Source organism: Malaclemys terrapin, chromosome 1, assembly GCF_027887155.1.
Source record: "Malaclemys terrapin pileata isolate rMalTer1 chromosome 1, rMalTer1.hap1, whole genome shotgun sequence".
Classification (NCBI taxonomy): domain Eukaryota; kingdom Metazoa; phylum Chordata; order Testudines; family Emydidae; genus Malaclemys; species Malaclemys terrapin.
The window spans coordinates 315,720,090-315,743,104 of NC_071505.1; the positions used below are offsets into that span (position 1 = coordinate 315,720,090).

Sequence of the window (23,015 nt, forward strand, 5' to 3'; positions counted from 1 at the left end):
AGTAGGCCTTATTTTCGGAGGATGTCTTCTTTTCGGGGAAACAGGGTACAAAAGGAGGCCTGGATGGTTTTGATTTACAACAAAACCTGACCTAGAAGACTCTAGGGGCTACTAGAAAACCAGAACAAATAAACAGAAACCTAACTGAGATGAGAAATGATTTTTATTCTGACTGTTTAAAACCAACACACTTGGGAGAAATCATTTCTGTTAATGATTCAATATTTCTGACCTTTCAGTTAGAGGGTAAGAATGTTTTCCATACCCTTGTGAACCCCAAGAGATCATCCAACAAAACCAATCAATCAGTCCTGATCCCTACCGGGGCCTCTAGGTACTCCTATAACATAAATACATAATTATTTTTCTAAGGGAAAATGAGGAAGCAAGAGATATTTTACATCTGAAAGCAGCAAAAAACTCAAACTCATGTTTTCCATTGGCAGGTCACTTTAATGCTAATTTTTGTTATTGGTATTACTTGTAGGTATGCCTAGAGCCACAGTAGCACAGTACTTCCTATTATAGGGCTCCATTTTCAATCACTCATTTATTTTCCCAAACTATACATTTTCAGCCTGAGATTTCCCATGACAGGTCTCCGCACCCTTCTAGTATTTTTTAATTTTCAGCAAAAACAGAACTGTTGCTAAAAATTAAGTATGGGGAAAATACACAGTTTTGCCCATATTAAAATATTATAACCATTTCACTGACAAGCTTGAGCACCTCCAGGCTTTGGAGCAGGGATTTGAAATTTGGCAGTGTTTTTGCCCTGCTGACAGGGATGTGCCTTTTGGCATCCCCATAAACATCCATCCAAATCTGGCCACGCTATGAGCCTCCAAAAATCACTGTTCACACGATCAGTAGACTGCTGTTAGAGTTTGGCAGCTAAATTCTCTAAGGAGTCCAACTGTACTGTGCATGCTCTGTCCCAGAGTAGCAGGGACCGAGCAGGATTCTCCCTACAATTGCTCCTCTCAGTTGCCAGGATCCATTGTGATGCCAGGCACAGGAAACAAGAGCAGGGAGACTCGTGTGTTCTCCATGTGCCCATTCTGGTGGCACTCAGGTAGCAGGAGAAGCAGAAAGCATCTTGACTGGAATGCACAGAGATGAGGAGCAGACAGATGCAGCCAAAAGAAGCTGCGGGGCAGGGGAAGACAGATTGTAAGGGACACATGCTAGGAGATAGTGATAGAAGGGGACAAGCAAGAGACTCTGTAACCACTAGAGAACCTAGGATTCCCAAGCCTCAACATTCCTCTTTCTAGCAAAGTTGTGAAATCTAGTGGCAAGGCGTGTGTCTTCTCCTCCTACTATTGATGATAAGGAGTAACTGGTAGCAATAGTAGGTTAAGTTCAAGCAGTAGATGTTCTTCTTATGATCCATGTAAGGGTCAATTTGTTTCCACGACAGAATTTTTGAATTTCAGTTTGCCTTTTGGAGGAATTTTGAGGACATATGCTCAACTTAATGGCATTTCTCTCTTTGGATGCAATATGTTAACCTCTGAATGCCACATCCAATCAATGGGTATGGGAAAGAATAAGGGGGAAAGAAAGAGGACCTAGTGTGATCTGAGGAACAGAGCCCCTGGCATGCTGAGGGACACACACAGACTCTGGAATATGAAAAAATGGGGGACCCTACTGGGGGGGGGGGGAGAGAGCATGAGGGACAGAGCCCTTGTTATGAGGGTGAGGTTGAGCAGCCGGCAGCAAGACCCCGAAGTACAGGGGGATGAGATGGTGGCACATAGGGAGTTCCTGGGGGCAAATAGAGGAATGCAAGCAGCCCCTGGAGTGGACAATACACTACAAAAGCAACCAAGTGTGGGTGAAGCTGCTAGCAGTACTAACCAAATGCCCTAGGCCCAATTTGTCCCCCTTTCCCCCTTCTGGTTTTCAGATCTTCACCAAAGCAATAGGGTTCTTACCCTCTGATGGATAGAACATGCTCTGAAATTCTGGACTGAATTCAACCTTCAAAAGTTATTGCATTACAGCCAAATACAGAAATGTCACCAAGCTTGAGTGTAAGGCTACAAAGGCTTGGCCAATTATCATCACAGTAGCTCCTAGAGGACCCAACTGAGATAAATTGCTATGGAACTAGGCATTGCAGATACACCTAGTAAGAGACAGTACCTGCCCCAAGGGTAAACAGAGAAGTGACAAAAAGGGTGGGAGAGACGTGTCCCCCATTTTACCGGATGAGGCACAGAAAGATTAAGTGACTTCCCCAAGCTATTACATGAAATATGTAACAAGGCCATAAACTGAACTCAGATCTGATTTTGGTGCCTTAAGCACAAATCCATCATCCCTCTGAAAGATGTGTTTTCAAACACACACAAACTGCTGTCACCATTTTAAAATTAAAAGTGATTCCTCTTAGGTTTCGAAGCCCATCTGCACCCACATTGGACAGCCAAAAGGGGAAAAAATATGTCAGCCTGAACCTTTAATTAGCTGCTCCCGCTGTTTTAGCAGGAACGAGTGGATAATGCTGGCTGACATTTCCACTTTTTTGGTATTGCTTTCAGCCATAAAAATATTATTGGATGAATTCAAAGTTTGCACCATTATGGAGAATTAACACCAAATGTCAAAGCTGGATTATATGAATATTTCAATTATAGTAGCATCTACCCTCCCCAAATCAGGATTGGGGTTCTATTGCAACAATATAAAATTAGCCACAATTTTGATTTAGTTATATCTTTCTCACATTGTAGTTTTCAATATACAAAATACACATACACAACAATGTGCTTTTTTATTGGTCTGCTACAGCAAAAATTGGAGCAATAAAACTTGACTGAATATGAAGTTTTAATGGACTATACTATTATAACTTCTTGCTAGTCCCTCCAAGAACTGATGAGGAAGTGACGGATATATACCAGTTCAACATCTAAGCCTTCCCTATCAAACTAGAGGAAGCAGTGAATGTATCGGCCTTATATTTTCCTTCAAGAATCATTAATTCACCCCTCTCTGGCAGGGCCCATATGTACCACTCTCCAAAATTAACCTTCCATTTTCAACAGGAAGCTGCAGAGCCGGTGTGATTTTTGAAAATTTCGTTCCTTGCCCTTCATGCCCACTCATCTCCTTCCAAATGAACCATCAACTCCTTAAATCATCCAACAACCAACATGTTATTTTCATTCTAATATGAATGTTTAACATGCTAAATTGTTTGAAGGGCTACAGTAATCTGAATCTGATTAGCTGTCATTAATCTACACTGTAAGCCTCTTCACCAATCATAACTTTTTTCCCCACCCTTTTAAAAATGTCTCTCCAATAGGATTTTTAAACTCAGGCATGATGAGGAGCTCAACACTAAGAGCCCACATATCCTTCAGCTGGGAGGCCACGACCATCATTATACTATGAATTCACCTGAGTACGCACACCACACCACACCCACCCACCCCCTGCCTGCATGATTCTTTCTGGCATACAGGCAGATAATTTAATTCTTGTAAGTTTCAACAATCTGCCTGATCAAAAAGACAGCCAGGCCAGACAGACCTGTAACACATGCCCTTGATAAAACCAGCATTCTGGGTATGATTCCGAGGTTAAGATATCAGCTGTGATACAGTCATTGCTCTAAAGAGCAGGAACAACTAGGCTCGTACACACACATCCTGTGTAAAGGAAGAGCCCATGCCTGATGCATCTTTTTTCCATAAGTTAAGAATTTTGTATACTGACCCCATACACATATTCATCTGTAAGAGAGTATACTTTGATTTTACATTTGTATTAAACTCTATTATAAAAACTGTAATAGAAATTGGATTTTCAGGGTAGCTTTAACATTAGATCCACCAGCCTGAAAGAAAAGCCCTTGTTTGACCTTGGAAATGTTAAGACTGTTTCAACTAACCTCATTTAAATTGATCCCCCTTTAAAAAAAATAAAAACCACAAATCTTAAAGAGCCAATGCAGAAGAAGCAATTGAAAGGGAAATGGTTTATTAGTTTTGTCAACCTAAGCCAAAGAACATTCATTTGTTACTGCTCTCACCCCTTCCTAGCCAGCTGTTCCATCATGTCCTATGTAAATTTATCTAACCGTAAAACAGAGTTACAGTTGCAGATGATCATGATATGCCACCAGGTATTTTGGTCTAAAGAATGCTTTGCCAAGGAGGAAACAAGGGGAAACTTGCGCTGCCGTTCTCATGTTACAGCTGAATGTCTTAGGATTTCAGTCCAGAGCCATCAATCTGGCACCTTTCATAAACAAAATTACTTTTAAAAATAAACATTCAATAGTCATCAATGGTCATTTTAACTAACTAAGGACCTGACCTCATTGTTGTTACTCAAGCAAAACTCCCACTAATGTCCATCCATTGGACAGGGCAGAGAGAGGTAGATCAGGGGAAGAGCCAGGAGGGGGTGAGAAACCTGAAGAGCACAGACTGGGACTAAAACAAGGAGCCTGAGTGGGGGAGAGACAGGATTGGTACAGGGACAAACTAGAGGGAACAGAGCAGAAGGGGTCACGCTTGGAGTGGGGGGAGGGTTAAGAGTCTGTGCCCACTAGAGAACACTCCCTTCCCCAGCCCAGAATCGAACACAAGATTCCTGAGTCTCACCATTCCTCTGATGTGCACAAACACCTTTGAAACCCATTGACAAAGTGTCTCACCCCCCTCTAATGGCTTGTACATAGAGGATTACAACCTATTACTACTATGAATTACTCTGTTAGCTCAAGTGGCAGAGGTCTGCACGGTGTAACTGAAGTTCCAACCCTGCTGATGATCTAAAGTAGATGTCAATATGATGCCACATAACGGAATTTGTTTTTTCTTGTGTGCATGCGTTATGATATCATTGTTAATTATACGATCACATGGACCCTGTCTCATTCAGAGCACAGGATGGATGGTACTCACTTAAGGAGTAGCTATCCAATATTGTGTGTCCTTCTCATTGTTTATTGTGTGGCTCCATGCCTTATTCACTATTCAAACCTTGGTCTGAAGACAGAACTATTAATTTCTTCATGGGCTTTTCTGTGGCACTCCTCACTACAGAATCTAAGTGTTTCACAAACATTAACAAATTTATTTTCATAACACCCCTGTGAAGTGGGAGGGTGGTATTATCCCCATTTTACAGATGGGGAACTGTGGCAGTGGAAACTTTAGACGCTAAGGTTTCCACTGGTTTGGGTTGCCAATTTGAGACACCTAGGACCTGAATTTACAGCGTACTTAGCATTATATAGCACTTTATATATTCCAGCAGAGCTCCCACTGATTTCAGTTGCAGTTGAGAGTGCTCAGCACTTCTGCGAATTAGACCAAGAATCTCAAGTCAGGTACACAGAAAATGAGGAATACAATTTGTGAGCACCTGTAAAAAGTTTGGTTTAAGTGACTTGCTCAGCATCACAAAGAAAGTCTGTGGTAGTGGCAGGGCCAGAATCCAATTCCCCAGGAAAGCATTCAACTGCCTCTGCCATGACTCCATACTTTCTCTTCCTGCAGTCTCCTGCCTCATTCATCACACACCTTCCAACTTCTGCAACAAATGAGGCAGGAGTCCTGCAGACAGCAGCCTCCTTCACTACACAACCTGATTCATCCCCATAACATGTCCATTCTATGGAAAAAATAATGTGTGATCATGAAATAAAAAGCAACAGAGGGTCCTGTGGCACCTTTAAGACTAACAGACGTATTGGGAGCATAAGCTTTCGTGGGTAAGAACCTCACTTCTTCAGAAGCTTATGCTCCCAATACGTCTGTTAGTCTTAAAGGTACCACAGGACCCTCTGTTGCTTTTTACAGATTCAGACTAACACGGCTACCCCTCTGATACATGAAATAAAAGACTATCATAATTCATACATAAAAGGGGGCAAAATTAAGGTTGCATGGGCACTCTTAATTCTGGCATTTCCTAACTGAGTTCTTGACTTTGCAATCTTAACAACATTTAACAGGTTTGGGTTTTGTTTGCTTGTTTGTTTTTGGTGTGCATGTGTAACAAAGCAAGACAGAGATTTTAGGGGGTTCTATGCTCCATCAGAGTTTCTGAGGGAGTGGATGGAGAAGGGCAATTAGGATGTGGGGTAAGCAGAAGGGTGGTAAGACAAATTACTTCCTCCAACAGCCCTATCCTGACTATTAGGTTCCTGTCCTAATCCTTGCCTATATATCCAAATTAATACTTTTCCCCCCACCTCACTAAGAACTCACTTGGAGCTGCGGAGTCAGCTCTCATGGCGGGGGCAGCGCACGGAGACCCCCTCCCCGGGGGCCACAGGAACATGCCGGCCGCTTCCGGGAGCAATGCGGAGCGAGGGTGGACAGGAAGCATGACTTAGCCCCACTGAGCTGCTGGCAGTGGCCAGGCCCCAGGGCCCTTTTAAATCGCCCAGGCCCTGGGGCAATTGCCCCTCCCCCCACATTGGCAGGCCTGGCTGCAGCCCAGAAATCTCCACGGCCACAGCCCAGAAATCCCATCTGAGCACGGTTGAAGTGCATGGTCCTACCCAGAATGAAGTGCAGGAAGCCAGACCTGTCTCCTAAGGAATCCAATGGTCCAAGGGAGACCTAGGTTCAACTCCCAATTCCATCACAAACAATCTGTGCAACCCTGGGCAAGTCACAGTCTCTCTGTACCTCAGTTCCCTACCTGTAAAATGGTAGTGATAATACTTCTCGGCCTCAGAGTGATGAGAGGATAAGTACATAAAAACTAAAAGATGCTCAGATGCTATGGTGATAGGGGTCCCTTAGATACCTAAGACAGATGGACTAAAGGGGTCGAAGGCACAGTCCTCCTTATAGCCACGACATATGGATTTTCCATCACTTAAGGGATGGATTACCCTGTACATCCAGGAGGTGCGACAATGAAAACCTTGATTATAAATGTGGGCATTTGAGGTATAAAGTTACTTTTGTATTTTTCAAAATTATACAGATTTGAAGACTAAATTTTCTGGGCAAATTATTTAAGATCAGCAGTCATATTTGCCAGTTTCAGCAAGGTCTTTTTTTTTTTTTTTAAACTTTGATAACCAATTAGTATTTTTAACATGCTCTATATCGGCTCCCGGAAGAAAAGCCATAGCAGAAAGAACTAGAAATATGTCTATGGTCCTTCAATCAAAAGAACTGTCAGTTAATTAAAGAAGAATGTATGTAATCCCATCTCCACTGTGGAAAAGAGGATGACAAAGAGAAGATTAAAATACTTGTCACAACTCCTAAAACAAGATCATTATTTCCCAATGGTGTCTAATTTTTTAGATTTAAAAATGATCATATTTAGCAGTTCCATGTACATTTGCCTTAGCAACAGTTGGCAAGGCAGTTATTGTAACAGTAGTTCTATTTAACAAACATGCCTTCACAGGGCTGTGTTATAGACAACTTACCCTTTGAGCCCTCTCCTTTAACTCTTGATCTTGAGCTAAAAAAGCCTGCATCTTCTTTTGGACATCTACAAGCTTTTCAGGGTTGATTCTAATAAAAAAGGAAAATTATTTTACCTTTAGAAAATGTATTAAGAAGCCCATATTAAGTTCCCAGGAGTACATTTTCATTCCATCTGTATTATTTTAAAATGCATAAAGCTATCGCTACTGTGAACAAGGTTTCGCTAAAATCATGAAGATCAATCTCCTTAAATGAATAATGCAGGCAAGGCAAACAGGAACTTGGACCTTTGATCCAGAGAACAGATTGTTGAGAGGAAAAAGTTTTTTTTAAAAGGTAAAGCCAAAATTATTAAAACACTTCTTCAATTTATAAAATGTAGAGAATGAACTCAGAACCAGAGAAGGAAATGTAATGTATTGTACTAATATTTTATTCCAAGATAGCACCCTTCACGAGAAGATCTCATAGCATTTTTCAAAGCTTAAATAAGACCCAATACCCCTGAGAGGTACCAGTAAAGTTTTTCTCTATTACAGGGGTCAGCAACCTTTCAGAAGTGGTGTGCCGAGTCTTCATTTATTTACTCTAATTTAAGGTTTCGCGAGCTAGTAATAAATTTTAATGTTTTTAGAAGGTCTCTTTCTATAAAAGTCTATAATATATAACTAAACTATTGTTGTATGTAAAGTAAATAAGGTTTTTAAAATGTTTAAGAAGCTTCATTTAAAATTAAATTAAAATGCAGAGCCCCCCGGACCGGTGGCCAGGACCCGGGCAGAGTGAGTGCCACTGAAGAAAAAGCTTGCGTGCCACCTTTGGCACGCGTGCCATAGGTTGCCTACCCCTGCTCTATTATGTACATTTTATAGATGGGCAAAACTAAAGAATATTGAGATTATGTGACATAAAAGTATCCCAAGATCTGAACTTAATGAGATAAGCCACAACTGCTTTGTTACAGCAGCCTCCATTATACCTAGTGAAATGTGTGTCAGCCACCTAACGAATTGCTTTACTTTTCTGTTTTCATTCAAGCTATTAATAGTTTGATCATTTAGTCTTTGCATTGCATTCCTTTTCCATCTACCTCTATTCCCCACTTTCTAGTCCCAGGCATCTGTACCTCCCAGGCTCCTGAATAGCACAGTTAGATATGCTTCAATTAGTAGAGGAAAACGGTCTTTTGACAAACTTCACTATTTCACTCAAGAGGTTCTAGATCCAGATGACATTACTATATGCCATCTGTTTATGCAGCACTGTACAATAAATGATAGGCCCTCCTCCGAGAACCCTGCTATCAAGAATCAGACATTCTCCGTATAGTGATTAAGTCTGTCTGGGCAACAAAGCTTTGATAAAAATCCTGTGCAAGAAATTACACTATTCTACAGCCAAAATGCTTCTGAAATAAATGTAGTCAAACTTTACTAATTCTGGGTCACTGAGAACAAAAATGATGCTTAAAATTGTTGATTGGCTCTAGTTTTCAAGATATGCTATTGGGTCAGTATATACGACCCTTGACTTGGGAATGGCAGAGGATAAGTGAGTTATAAAGGGAAGGGATCTCAATTTAAACCAGAAATGACTAAAATACATCTTTGACTGGATCTATGTATAAATCTATGACTGGGTTTGGACAGTACTTGCTTTTTAGGCAAAACAATGAATGATGCAATCTGAAGCTGGTATTGCGTCATACATGATATGAATTGCATCATGTTATTCCTAGAAGTCATGGATGATGCAATCATAACGAAGCTTACATCACTCTGCTGAACAAATTGCCCTATATCAGCTCTAGAAATCATACAGTGTCGTGCTCTCTTATTTGTCAGTATTTGATTTTACAAAGGGACACATTTCTGTTTAGCCAAAGTGAGCAGAGATGCCTCGTACTTGTGTGAACAGTGCAGATAACTTCTGCTATGTTTGTGGTGAAGTGACTTTTGCATCACAAAAGCGCAGTATAACCACTATGGTTAAGAAAGCCTAATCACCTTTATTTTGGCTGCAAAATTGGAGATCAGGACAAGAGGTGGGCCCCACACATATGCTGCAACACTTGTGCAACAAATCTTGGCCAGTGGTTGAACAGGAAAAGGAAATCTATGCCTTTTGCAGTGCCAATGCTTTGGAGAGAGCCAACAGATCATACCAGCCATTGTTACTTCTGCATGGTACCTCCAGTTGGGAAAGGTGTGTCAAAGAAGAAAAAGTGGACTGTGCATTATCCAAACATTCCATCAGCTATACGCCCAGTACCCCATGGAGGAGGACTGCCGGTTCCTGATGCACCAGAATCATTCTCACTTGAGTCAGACGAGGAAGAGGAAGAGGATGAAACTTCTGGTCCTGAACCATCAATGTCACAGGACCCACATTTTCTCCCATCCTCCTCCTCTGAACCACACCTCATAACACAAGGTGAACTGAATGACCTTGTCAGGGATTTGGAATTACCCAAGAGTAAGGCAGAGCTGTTGGGCTCCAGACTACAGCAGTGGAATCTCCTGGCAGGTGATGTTAGGGTTTCCATGTTCCGTGACCGTCAAAAGGATCTTGTCCCATTCTTCTTCATGGAAGGTGATCTTGTAGTCTGCAACAACATCGATGGTGTGATGGCAGCCCTCAACATCATTCACGATTCAGATGAGTGGAGACTGTTCATTGATTCATCGAAGACGAGTCTTAAAGCTGTTTTACTGCATAATGGCAATGTTTTGCCATCAATTCCAGTTGGTCATGCAGTCCATATGAAGGAAACCTATGACAACATGAAACAACTTTTGAGGTGCATAAACTATGACCAACATCAGTGGCAGCTTTGTGGCGATTTGAAGGTTGTTGCTCTCTTGCTTGGTCTGCAGACTGGATACACAAAGTACTGCTGTTTTCTCTGCGAATGGGATAGTCGTGCAAGAGATTCCCACTACATCAAGAAAGATTGGCCACTCTGACAGTCATTGGAGCCTGGGAGGAAAAAAGTGTTCAGCATCCACCACTTGTTGAATCAAGGAAGATTTTGTTACCACCCTTACACATCAAGCTGGGTCTGATGAAGAACTTTGTCAAGGCCATTGATAAAACACAAGCAGCTTTCAAGTACCTCTGTGGAAAATTTCCAAGGTTAAGTGAAGCTAAGATAAAGGAAGGTGTCTTTGTTGGTCCTCAGATTCGTGAACTTCTTCGAGATGATGCATTTGACCATGCACTGCGTGGCAAGGAAAAGACGGCATGGAAAGCCTTCCAGTTAGTGGCAATAAATTTTCCTCGGAAACAACAAGGCAGACAACTACAGGTTGTTGGTGGAAAACCTCCTCACAGCATACAAAAGCCTTGGTTGCAACATGTCACTAAAGAGACATTTTTTGCACTCTCATCTAGATTTTATTCCACCGAACTGCGGAGCAGAGAGCGACGAGCACGGCGAGCGATTTCACCAGGACATTGCAACAATGGAGAAACGCTATCAGGGCAAATGGAGCCCATCAATGCTTGCAGACTATTGCTGGACAGTGACAAGAGACGCTCCATTTAATGAATACAAGAGACAAGCCAAGAAGCGCCGAGTAGACACTGAATAGGACTAAATTATGTACATAATAGTTTTTTGCCTTTTGTTTCATAATAAATTTTATTTATATAACCCTTTTGCTGATTTTTAAAGTGTTACATAACCAGGACAGGTGAAATATTATCATGTAAAGCAACCATAAACACATGAAAAGTTCTAGGTTTACAATTTATGATTTAAAACTCTACTATCTACACAATATACATAAACATAAAGTGTAAAAACTTAAATATCTTAGAAACAGTAGCCAATCAGTTGTTTTAATTGTCATATTTGAATTCAGCACAACAAAATACATAATAAATAGCACATTTTATCTCTGAAGCAGACGACTTCTCAAAAATTGTAGACCAGTGTTATATATACTAACCTCTTCTCTGGTAAAGTATTGTTGCAATCAGTAACTGTGCTCTTCTTTTGAGAATAAAGATCATATTAATTTACAAGGACTTCTGAGCTTTATTGAGTTACCATTTTAAGTACCACGCTTTATCAGAACTGGGTAGCAGAAAGCTGCAGTGTAGCCAAAAGCTATTTCCAGATTATACATACACCAACTCACTGTAATTTTAGATAAAGGCTGCATAGCTGGGTGGTAAGCTCCAAGCAGGCATAAATACTAATTTGGTTTGTACATGTAAAGGTATAAAACAGATATTGTTATAAGGAAAATGAGGAAAATGTATGTTGGTGCACTGAATCATTCACAGAAATCAAATTAAAGACATGGAAAATGCAAGCTCTTTTTTTAATCCAACTGCAAGTAAAACATGCAGTTTAATGGTATCTTAATAAAGCAAGACTGTCACAGAATCATCATATGCTACCTCTGTCAAAGAGGACTGAAATCGCTCACTAAGCTTTGGTAACTTACTTGATTTCATTGACAGGTACTTTTCTCTGCGACAGTTGGTGAACCATGCCTTTTTCTTCAGAGGGAAGCAGTACTAACAAAGCTTCACCACCTTCTTTGTACCTGATGAAAAGAAGAAAAAGAAAAGCAAGGATCTTTGATTAATGGGTTTAAAAAACAAACAAAAACAAACAAAAAAAAAACCACACAAACACTCAAAAGGAATCACATATAGCAAGTTTAACAAACCTTGATCCTCATACCATCCCCAAGTAGCAGGCAACTATCCTCATTTTGCAATGAGAAAACACGGGCAGACAGGAGACATGATTTGCCAACATCACAGATGGAGTTAGTGGTAAAAGTAGGGATAGAACCCATGGGAGCCTGGCTTCCAGACACAGATTTATGTCATTAGGCCATACCGCTCTGCACATGAGGGATTTCTGTGGTTATGAAACGTACAGTGTTATAGGATCCAGTTATTTGTTTCAGCTTTTAGTCACTGGTCATTCATAACGTTAATTCGCAACTCCTTGAAAGGCCTGAAGGACTGGAAACCTACTACAGTCTTCATGTGGAAGATGGGCGACACCTGTTAAGCTCAGCACATGTGTAGACAGTTGGCTGTTTTATATATATTTTCTCTGTACTACTTTTGTCTTAAGTAAAAGTACTGTGCTTTGTGAACAATGGCTGGTTACTGGTAAATGCTGTCAAAGCCCCAGGGAGACAGCAGAATTGTAGGCCCTGGACTAAAGTCAAACCTGCTGGGAATTAGCACAGTGAGTTGCAAGGGAACTGCAAGAAACCTAAATCTCTGGTCTGAAGAGAAAAGGATGCAGGTCCCAGCCCACAGAGAGGTGATGGTGAAGGCTTGAGACTTAAAGGGGAGTCCTTGAAGGGGCAGAGATGCAGCTAACCCCAGAGTTGTGACATATGATCATGGCGGGATCGCACTTGTATGTGCTCCAAATGTATCTAATTCTTACTGAAAGACTAGCTATTTAGACAATTCATCAAGGTATAATTGAAAGAAAAGCCAGAAAACAGTAATGAACTGAAAGATATTAGATGCCAAACAATAAAAGCAGAGATTGATTGTCAGTACGAAAACTGGATCTAGGATTCTCTCTTCAGTATATTTAATAGGTGTTTGGGATGCAGTCAATTTGGTAATTACCCAGATTTATGTTTGGCCGAAAGCTCAGAACTCCTACACTTCATTCTTAACGTCTCCTACTTGTTGGCTTCCTCCTTGGAGTAAGTCTATGTTGCTTCCTATCTTATAACTAATTGGAGGGAGAGGGGTATGTGGAGAAAGAAATAACTATCACTGTAGTAAATAAACAGTGTGGCTTACAAATCCCACTAAAAGAGATATAGTGATCAACTAGCACCTGTATTTTCCAAGTCTACCTTCACCGAAACAAACATTAAACATATTTAATTCAACTAAGACAAACAAGTTTAGCAACTGAACATAGTATCTACAGTGCAACAAAGGTACAGATTACTGGGAAAATTCCTGTACAAGATTCCCCATTAAATACACATCAGTCCAACTACACTGTCACAGGCTAGCTGGTCCTTTAAGGCAAGCCAGGCTCAGCCTTGTCTGTCACCTACCAGCTAGCCCCCAGCAGATGCTGATATGGCAAGATAAGATAGTGACCCCAGCCATGAGAGGATCAGGAAAAGACCATTTAAACAGAGCTCAACTCAGAGTGAGGAGACCCCAGAGAGACGAGCCAGAAGAGTTCTCTCTCTGGGAAGGACCTGAAAAAGCCAGACTGGAAAAGACCCACAGGGAGCTGGGTAGGCTCATGTGGAGGAAGCCCTGAAATAGGCCCCACAAGCAGCAGAGTCTGGGGAAGGGAAGCAGTGTAAAAAGCAGGGGAGGAACTCCGCAGGAGTAGGTTAGGCTCCTATGTGGGAAGCCCTGAGGTAAGACCTACAGGGATGAGTGAGATGCTCAAGGAAGCCTGCCAGGAGGAAGTAACATAGAAGGTATGGAGAACTTCAGTGTAGTCCAAGAGGGACAGAAGAATGGTTTGTTTGGACTCTTAACTGGACTTTTTGTTATCCCAGAAGGGGGCTGAACTTTCATGAGAGATGGCCGGAGGGCCAGGCCATGGAAGATGCAGAGAGTTAAGCCATCGCAGGGCCAAGGAAGTGGCCACTAGATAGCTCCAGAGACAAGGACCCCTTGCAACACCACCTCTAGGCACAAAGGTCCGCTATGGCGGTAAGAACAACCCATTACAGATTTATTTCAGAAATGTATTGAACTGGGACAGAATCCCATGAATGCTAGTAAATAGGGGTCAACAAGGAAAAATAGTGGGTGATGGCCAAATAACAAAACAAAACAAAGCCATTGTATAAAGCAGCACTAGAGGAGTGGAGCTACTCACAGGGATGTCTTTAAGTAAATAGCTACCGTAAGCCAGTAAGTAAATTGCTACCACCAGCAGCAGCCCATTTATTCCTGTCCTTTTCAAAATTTTACTTTATTATAATATTTCTCAACTGATGTGTATCAAAACATTTATCACCTATGTAACATGTTATCACCTATTTATCACAAAACATTTATCACCTATATCACCTATCCTGTGTTTTCTTCTTTATTCCCCTTTGCCTTATTTTTCTTCTCCTTCTATACTAGAGTATTTCTTCATCTATTGTTGAGTAGTTGGTTTGCCCTCTATTTTTTCCTATACTGTGCAGTAGTTTTCCCTCTACCTTTAGCTCACTCTTACCATTTCTTCTGTTCCTACATCTATTCCTCCTTTCCCCTTTATCATCTTCATATATACTTTTCTTCCTCTCTCCCATCAATTCCTCATTCTTCCTCTCAGCCCATCACATTCTCTACTGGGTTTCTCTATTGGGCCTCTCCTCAAACATATTCACTCTCCTTTCTGAATTCTTTTCCCAGTATCTCTCCCTTTCAAAGACCCCTCTCCTCAGATTCATTCTCTGGTATACCTTGGCCCCCTATTCTCCAAAGAGCCCAAAAGAGGATGAGAAATTAAGAAAAGGAGGTATATGGGGTGAGGGGACTCTGTAGGAAAAGGGAGGATGTGATCGGATTGTCTTTTCAGTGAGAAAATATATAGGAAAAGAAGACTGGAACATGAAAAGGTGATAAATGGGATTCTCAGTTATGAGGACTCCAACAATGGCGAAAGGGGGAGTCCGATGTTGACTAGAGAATGGAGGTGGGGTGAGTAGAACTGGTTGAGCCAGCCTCTGGAATGAAGCTTTGTGGGCTCAGGCCAATAGCCATTGAGCATCAGGCAGTAAAGCTGACGGTGAAAGAAAAGCAGGCAGTGAGAGGAAGAGAGGCAGCTGGTACAAATATACTGTGGAGTGGGCCCCATTCAATTCTAATCTAGAAGCGGCTCTGGTAGTTGAGAAACTTGTTGTTTTCATCCAGATATATGACTGGTTTAGAGTCAAAAAAACAGTGGCGATAGAGTGAATAAAGAGAACTCAAGGAAAACTTTTACTAAGATAGCATTTAATTTGCAGCCAAGTGGGTATGAATGGACATCCTCAGACTCATTAAAAGAGCATCATATGAAAATTATTAATGAATCTTGAGACAGGGCCCACATTTTTCAGAAGAAAGCACATACAATATTTCATTTAGTAAAAACTGCATCCCAAAATAGTTTACAAACTTTAATACCCAAAAGCAAACAGTATTATAAGCAACACAAGTAGCAATGACTATAGTTAAGGTTGGGCAATGCTTTCCACTATAACACGCTGATATTAATTTTGCTTATAATTTTGTCAACCTTTATTATTTGTTTGTACAGATTTTCTGTGCTGGGTATCTGTCTCAGGCTGAAAATTTGGGGAAGTTTCAGCAAAAATGGATCAGAATGAGATGTGGGGGAAATAGGTTATTTTGCCCATTTTAAATTCCTACAACAGGTTCATTGAGATGCTCTGGAGTAAAGACTAAGTTTTCAAGTGGCAGCTCTTTGTAAGGGACGGGCCATTTGCGATTCCTGTGAAAATTCATCCAAATTATGATCTTCTGGAAATTTGTTTGCACATGCTCAGTAGAGACTTTGAGTTTGGCAGCTAAATTATCAGAAGATTCAGCCTGTAGTTCATATAATCCAACCAAGGACTGTAGGGGCTGAGGATTTTCCATGCCAATACTCCCAGCTTACAAGATAATAGGCTGTATCCTAGAAAGCAGTGATTCTGAAAAGGACATGGTTAATTTCAAAGTCATGGCTCAAGTTCAACTATTTATCCATCAACTGAACATGCGCTCCCAATGCAACGTTGTAGCTAAGAGGGAGAACATGCTCCTTGGCTGTATAATCAAGGAGGAGCAGCATTGGCATTACTAGAAAACTGTGTCCAGTTCTGCCATCCTAACTTCAAAATATGTATAACAAAAATTGGAAAGGACACAGAAAAAGAGCTATACGAATTATTTCATATCGGGAAAATAATAGTCAAATAGTGACAGACTACGAAGGTCAATCTAGTAAATTTATCCAAGAGAAGGTTAAAAGGTGATTTGATCACAGTCTACAAGTACCTATATGGGGAAGAGATTTCTGATTGTAGATGGCTCTTTAATCTAGGGGACAAAGATATAAGAAAGTTCCACAAACTACCTTAATTCTGGCATTTCCTAACTTTTGAGTTCTTGACTTTGCAAGAGTAATGTTTTAATGCAGTTTTGTGTGTATAATAATGTTTAAGCTACAAATAACAGCAATGCCAAACACACTGTATAGTGAATAAGTTGCCTTTCCAGAAACTAGAAATATATAGAAGGTGAAAAGCACACACTGTGGAAATTTTATTAAAATCAAGTGTTAAAACTTGGTCTCCATAGATTATGATTATTTCAAAGTTTAAATTAAATCTTATAGAGCCTTTAGGCAGGGAAATAGTATTAAAGCTAAGAAAAGAATCACATTAAGTTAGGCCAAGAATATGAAGAAGGTCTTCAAGTGAAATTTCTTTGTGTTTTGTTTTGTTTACTTGCTATTACTAGGAAGAAAAGCAATATTAAAAATACTTCTCAGCATGGGGGACTTGAGACATTCAAAGGGATTGAAAGAGATCTGATGACGATTGCTAGGTTCTAATCATTCACTTAAGCAATTCCCCTGCTTCTTTACACCTAATTAAGTTTAAGTACACACAAAATATTTCTATTGGCTTTTGAAAAGCCTGGATGGACTGTCTTATATTGCAGGTTGGAATTAAACTAGCCCAAAAACTGTGAAGTAACTGAAAAACAGACAGGCAGGCACTGCTGCTGTGCCTCCTCATTGCAAAACATGAAAACAAAAGAGTCAAAGGTTTGGGTAAACTGAAAACTAAATGATTTGAAACACCATCTGGAAGATTTTGCATCTGTTTAGATTTTTCATGGTAGTTTAGCTGCTGAGAAGACAAGCCAACAGTAAAGGCGCTTTATTTAGACAAATATAGACTTGCTTCTCAAGAAGAGATTAGCTATTTTCTCCTCAAATGACAACAAACATGTTAATAGATGACTACTGGTCTGCACCATCGCTAGGCTTAAAAGGTCCCCTGCAAATTCAAAAATGGAGCTTGTGCTTTTTTTGTTTTTTTTTTATGATGTATATGTTTTCCTCTGCAGCTAGGGGCACGGGTCACTTGCTGGTTTAAACTAGTGTAAATGGTGGATTTTCTATAACTGGAAGTTTTTAAATCATGATGTGAGGACTTCAGTAACTCATCCAGAGGTCAGAAGTCTATTACAGTGGATAGTGGAGTGGGTGGGTGAGGTTCTGTGGCCTACAATAGGCAGGCGGTCAAACTAGATGATCATGATGGTCCCTTCTGTCCTTAAAGCCTCTGAGTCTGTGTTTTAACCATGTTGATGAAATATGATTAGCAGTTAAAACAGAAAAAGGTAGAAGGGGAAGCTCACTGATTTTTGGTGGCTATTATCATAGGTATCGACATTCTGTGGTGATGAGGACATCAACTTGTAGCAATAAAGTACAGAAAGGGGAAGAGAATTGTAAAGATAACTAGTATGGGTATATAGACCTTGTATTAAAAAAATGTAAATGGGTTATATCTTGATGAGCTTTAAAATAACTTTACTCTATCAAGATTTAGATTTTAAAAGAAACTGTCTGAGCGATAGCCAAGTTCCAAAATGGGAATGTTACTGTAATTGTTTGCAAGAAGAATAAGATCCTTGTCTGTTTTTACATTAGCAGAGGAGAGAGTGGAGATGATAAAATGTATCAATCTTCCTAGGAAGCCTCACCATTCAGGTCAACAAGCCATCAGAGGGAATGTGGACAGAAACCCTAGGAGTGATCACTATGGGTAGAGAAAAATCATGACATCATACAGGCCACTCCAGCCTATTCCTGCACCTGAAGAAGGCCCACTAGTAAGAAGAACTGTGCCAGCAGAACAAAACTGCGGCTCCTTGTTGCTCTGTGTGATCCCTATTTGGTATGGAGGAAAAAAAACTATTTAATGTTATCAAACCAAAGGGAGTTCAGAGATCTTGCCAAACTGGGACAGAATGATGGATAAACCACAATTTCTACAGTAAGGAAGTTGGTAGCAGTGCTGTATGATTACAGCAAGAAAGAAAAGGAGACCCGCAGAGACCTGAATTGCTTGTGCCTCAATCTAGCCATCAAAAAGGACAAGTCACAGGGCAAACTCCCACCACATGAGGACAGTTTTGAAGAGCATGTCAAAATAGCATCTTGGCAAACAAAGATTTGGATGTCTTCGCACATAGGTAGACCAGTTATCTGATCAGCATTGCAACATGGATAGAAAAATGTGAATGATTAACTACTTCCCATATTCTTCAAAGGCAGGGTTACCATATTTTAATTTAAAAAAAGGAGGACACTCCACGGGGCCCCGGCCCCGCCCCTTCCTCAAAGTCCCCACCCCAACTCTGCCCCCTCCCCTGAACGCTCCGCCCTCCTGCTCCTCCCCCTCCCCTGCTTCCCGCGAATCAAATGTTCGCAGGAAGCCTGAAACAGGGAGGCAGCAGGTAGGCTGGAGCGTGGCCCAGTCCGGCCCCGCCGGCCGAGCGGCTCCCTTTAGCGGCCGGCCGGCCCAGGCCAAGAAGCTCGGGCCCCAGCGTCTCCCGCCCGGCTCGGCTTGGGCCCTGGTTCCGGCTGAGCGGCTCCGGCCCGCCCTGGCCCCCGGCGGCCCCAGCAGCGCCTGGCCCCAGTGGCCGAGCACCGCCGGCCCCGGCACCCAGCCGAGCACCGCCGGCCCCAGCGGCTCCGGCCCCCAGCCGAGCACCGCCGACCCCTCCCTCCCTATTTTCCCGGACATGTCCGGCTTTTGGGGATTTCCTCCCAGACGGGGATTTGAGGCCCAAAAAGCCGGATATGTCTGGGAAAATCCGGACGTATGGTAATCCTATTCAAAGGTCCAACGGCATCTGACCTTGCACAAGACCTTCTCTGTGCTTGTAGCGGTAGGGTTCACTGCACAATCAACTGCATCTGCAGTCAGAACAATCCTCCCTGCACAGAACTGCCAATACAATGAAGACTGTGGTAACCCACGCACTCAACAGAGATCATGTTGAACAAGATGATAATGATGTTGACTAGAAGTGTCACCAGAGTTATTACATTTCAATACCCTCTGTACAAATTTATTATTAAATTTTGTTTTACCCTTTACATTATCATTGTGATGCTTTGAGGTCATAAAGAAATCCAATTTTATGTCTTGAAATAATACACAGTCATTAAACCAAGTGGCATTTTAACTAGTTGATGGTGTCATTGCTTATCCCCGTTTCTATGATTGACATCATACCTCACATGTCCTCTTCATACCTCATCTTAACATAGACATAATAAGCTTTCAAATGATGCAAAATGTGTTTCTGTAGAGAGGGTATATTTAGTCGACCAAATTGGTGGTGTCTGTTGCTCACCTAAACTAAATAGATAATTGTTAAGTCTGTCATGCAGCTGCCAGCATTCACAGAGGAAAGTTTCTTCCTCACTAGTTGAGATTGAGAAGATGAGGGGGCTTTTCCAATGGGTCTATACACCCTGCACCCTGTGTTCTTCAACCTATCCTGAAAGATGATCCTTTACTCTCACAGATCTTGGGAGACAGACCTGTCCTCGCTTACAGACAACCCCCCAACCTAAAGCAAATACTCACCAGCAACCACACATCACTGAACAAAACCACTAACCCAGGAACCTATCCTTGTAACAAACCCCGATGTCAACTCTGTCCACATATCTATTCAAGTGACATCATCATAGGACCTAATCACATCAGCCATACCATCAGGAGCTCGTTCACCTGCACATCTACCAATGTGATATATGCCATCATGTGCCAGCAATGCCCCTCTGCCATGTACATTGGCCAAACCGGACAGTCTCTACGCAAAAGAATTAATGGACACAAATCTGACATCAGGAATCAAAATACTCAAAAACCAGTGGGAGAACACTTTAACCTGTCTGGTCATTCAGTGACAGACCTGCGGGTGGCTATATTACAACAGAAAAACTTCAAAAACAGACTCCAAAGAGAGACTGCTGAGCTAGAATTGATATGCAAACTAGACACAATCAACTCCGGTTTGAATAAGGACTGGGAATGGCTGAGCCATTACAAACATTGACTCTATCTCCCCTTGTAAGTATTCTCACACTTATTATCAAACTGTCTGTACTGGGCTAGCTTGATTATCACTTCAAAAGTTTTTTTTCTCTTAATTAATTGGCCTCTCAGAGTTGGTAAGACAACTCCCACCTGTTTATGCTCTCTGTATGTGTGTATATATATCTCCTCAATATATGTTCCATTCTATATGCATCCGAAGAAGTGGGCTGTAGTCCACGAAAGCTTATGCTCTAATAAATCTGTTAGTCTCTAAGGTGCCACAAGTACTCCTGTTCTTCTTCCTGTGTTTTAAAGTACATCAAGATATGGTACACACATTTTTTGTTCTAACTCTAGTCCAGTCCTGATGGTCTCCACATGATGCTCACAATCTCTTCTCCTCTGTTGTTTTTTTCTTGCATCATTAACCAAAGAATTTTACTGGCAAACACTTGTCAAGTTGTAGCTTTCTGGCAGAGGGCATGTATTTTTTATTTTTTTAAGACCATATCACATCATCTTTCCTCTCTTCCAGGTATAGAAGTACTCTTTTATATCAACATCCCCATTATGAGAATCATCCAACCAGGTTTCATTTCTGCCACTAGATCATAATCCCCCTTCACTTAGTTATACAGCAGAGTCTTCTTTCTTATGAACAGACACGGTAGTGAGGGGGAAAAAATGGACAAGAGTATGCCACAGCTTACTCCAACCTTATCAATAAATTGAATATAAAGGTCACTGTGTCCTCCAGTCTAGCTAGTAAGCAATCTATTTCCCACAGCAGCTGCGTCCATTCTACTGTACTGAAACATATGCTTATTTATTCTTTATTATAGTTTTCCAGGGTGGCATTGTGTCAGTGGGTAATTATGACCATAGCCAAGTTTATATTTTAATGTGTTAGAACATCATTAGAAAAATATTCTAATGGAAAACATAGTCCAAGTTGATGCAATTGCAGGACAATGTCAGAATTGTAGCTAGGCTTCAGTATGTAATTGTAAAGAGATTTAAATACGAATTGTGAGTTAAATATGCAGTGGTCAGGGGCATTTCTTGTGACCTCCGCTGGCAGCATTTTTGTTTTTTTCGTTTTTTTGTTTGTTTTTTTTTAAGTTAGGACAATGAATTGAAGACTGCAATGTAATATGAACTAAACACTACAGTAGATCAATAAAAGCACTTCAAACAGGATTTTAACCTAATAAATAGTTAATTATACAAGGAGCTGCCAGCTTGACAATTTGACTATGCAGGTTATTCAGATCCCAAGAAACACATCCCATCTCTGGGGTGAAGGCAACATTATTTTTCACATTGGGGGAAAAAAAATTAACTTTGCTGAGTTATCCAAAACCTTAAGTGTTTAGTCACACTTAGGGTACGTCTACACTTACCTCCAGGTCCGGCGGCAAGCAATCGATGTTCTGGGATCGATCCCGGAAGTGCTCGCCGTCGACGCCGGTACTGCAGCTCGGCGAGAGGAGTACGCGGCATCGACGGGGGAGCCTCCCTGCCGCGTCTGGACCTGCAGTAAGTTCGGACTAAGATACTTCGAATTCAACTGCGTTATTAACGTAACTGAATTTGCGTACCTTAGTCCGAAGTGGGGGGTTAGCATGGACCAGGCCTTACCTAGGTAGAAAATGTTACAACAGGGAGGGGCTTAATTACACAGCTTCTCAGTGACCATGATCCAGAGCTGGGGTCGGCAACCTTTTAGAAGTGGTGTGCCGAGTCTTCATTTATTCACTCTAGTTTAAGGTTTTGCGTGCCAGTAATACATTTTAACGTTTTTAGAAAATCTTTTTCTATAAGTCTTTAATATATAATTAAACTATTGTTGTATGTAAAGTAAATAAGGTTTTTAAAATGTTTAAGAAACTTCATTTAAAATTAAATTAAAATGCAGAGCCCCCAAGACCGGTGGTCAGGACCCGGGCAGCGTGAGTGCCACTGAAAATCAGCTCGTGTGCCGCCTTCGGCACGCGTGCCATACATTGCCTACCCCTGATCCAGAGGGATATATTTCCTGACTGCCTGAAATTATCCAATCATTTTTCCCTCAAAACAATTATGCTGCGGAGTATATCCATCAACCATATGGCACCAGAAGCTCAAAACTTTTTAATTAATGGGACTAAATTGATTTATCGTTATCATACTGTCTTGTCCAATAAAGAATGGACAGTGGTGATTTTGGATGATTTTTAATGTAAGATACATTTTCAGGATACAGTGAGAGTGAACAAAACCAAGGCAGACTATATATAGTTAGACTAGTTTGATATACAGTACACACACGCACAAATATATATACAAAAAGGGCATGTTGGCTTCCTCCAGAGCCACTGACATCAACACCAAATCTCTCTCTGACTTATCCAAAACACACTGATGCCAACAGAAAGACTCCCAATGACTTCAAGGGGCACTGAATCAGGTCCCATATAAGTATGTTACATTATGTGCACATGCAACATGAGGCTCC

At 41.2% G+C, this 23,015-nt stretch overlaps 1 protein-coding gene across 1 annotated transcript in view; it reads right to left on the bottom strand.

Annotated features, from left to right (window-relative positions):
- Positions 1-23,015, bottom strand: part of DDX10 (DEAD-box helicase 10) — a 324,167-nt gene that overhangs the window by 261,046 nt on the left and 40,106 nt on the right. The window contains exons 10-11 of the mRNA XM_054015515.1: positions 11,888-11,989; positions 7,430-7,517 (exon numbers count right to left, since the gene is read on the bottom strand). Coding sequence (XP_053871490.1) covers positions 7,430-7,517; positions 11,888-11,989 — 190 coding nt within the window. The remainder of the gene's footprint in view (positions 1-7,429; positions 7,518-11,887; positions 11,990-23,015) is intronic.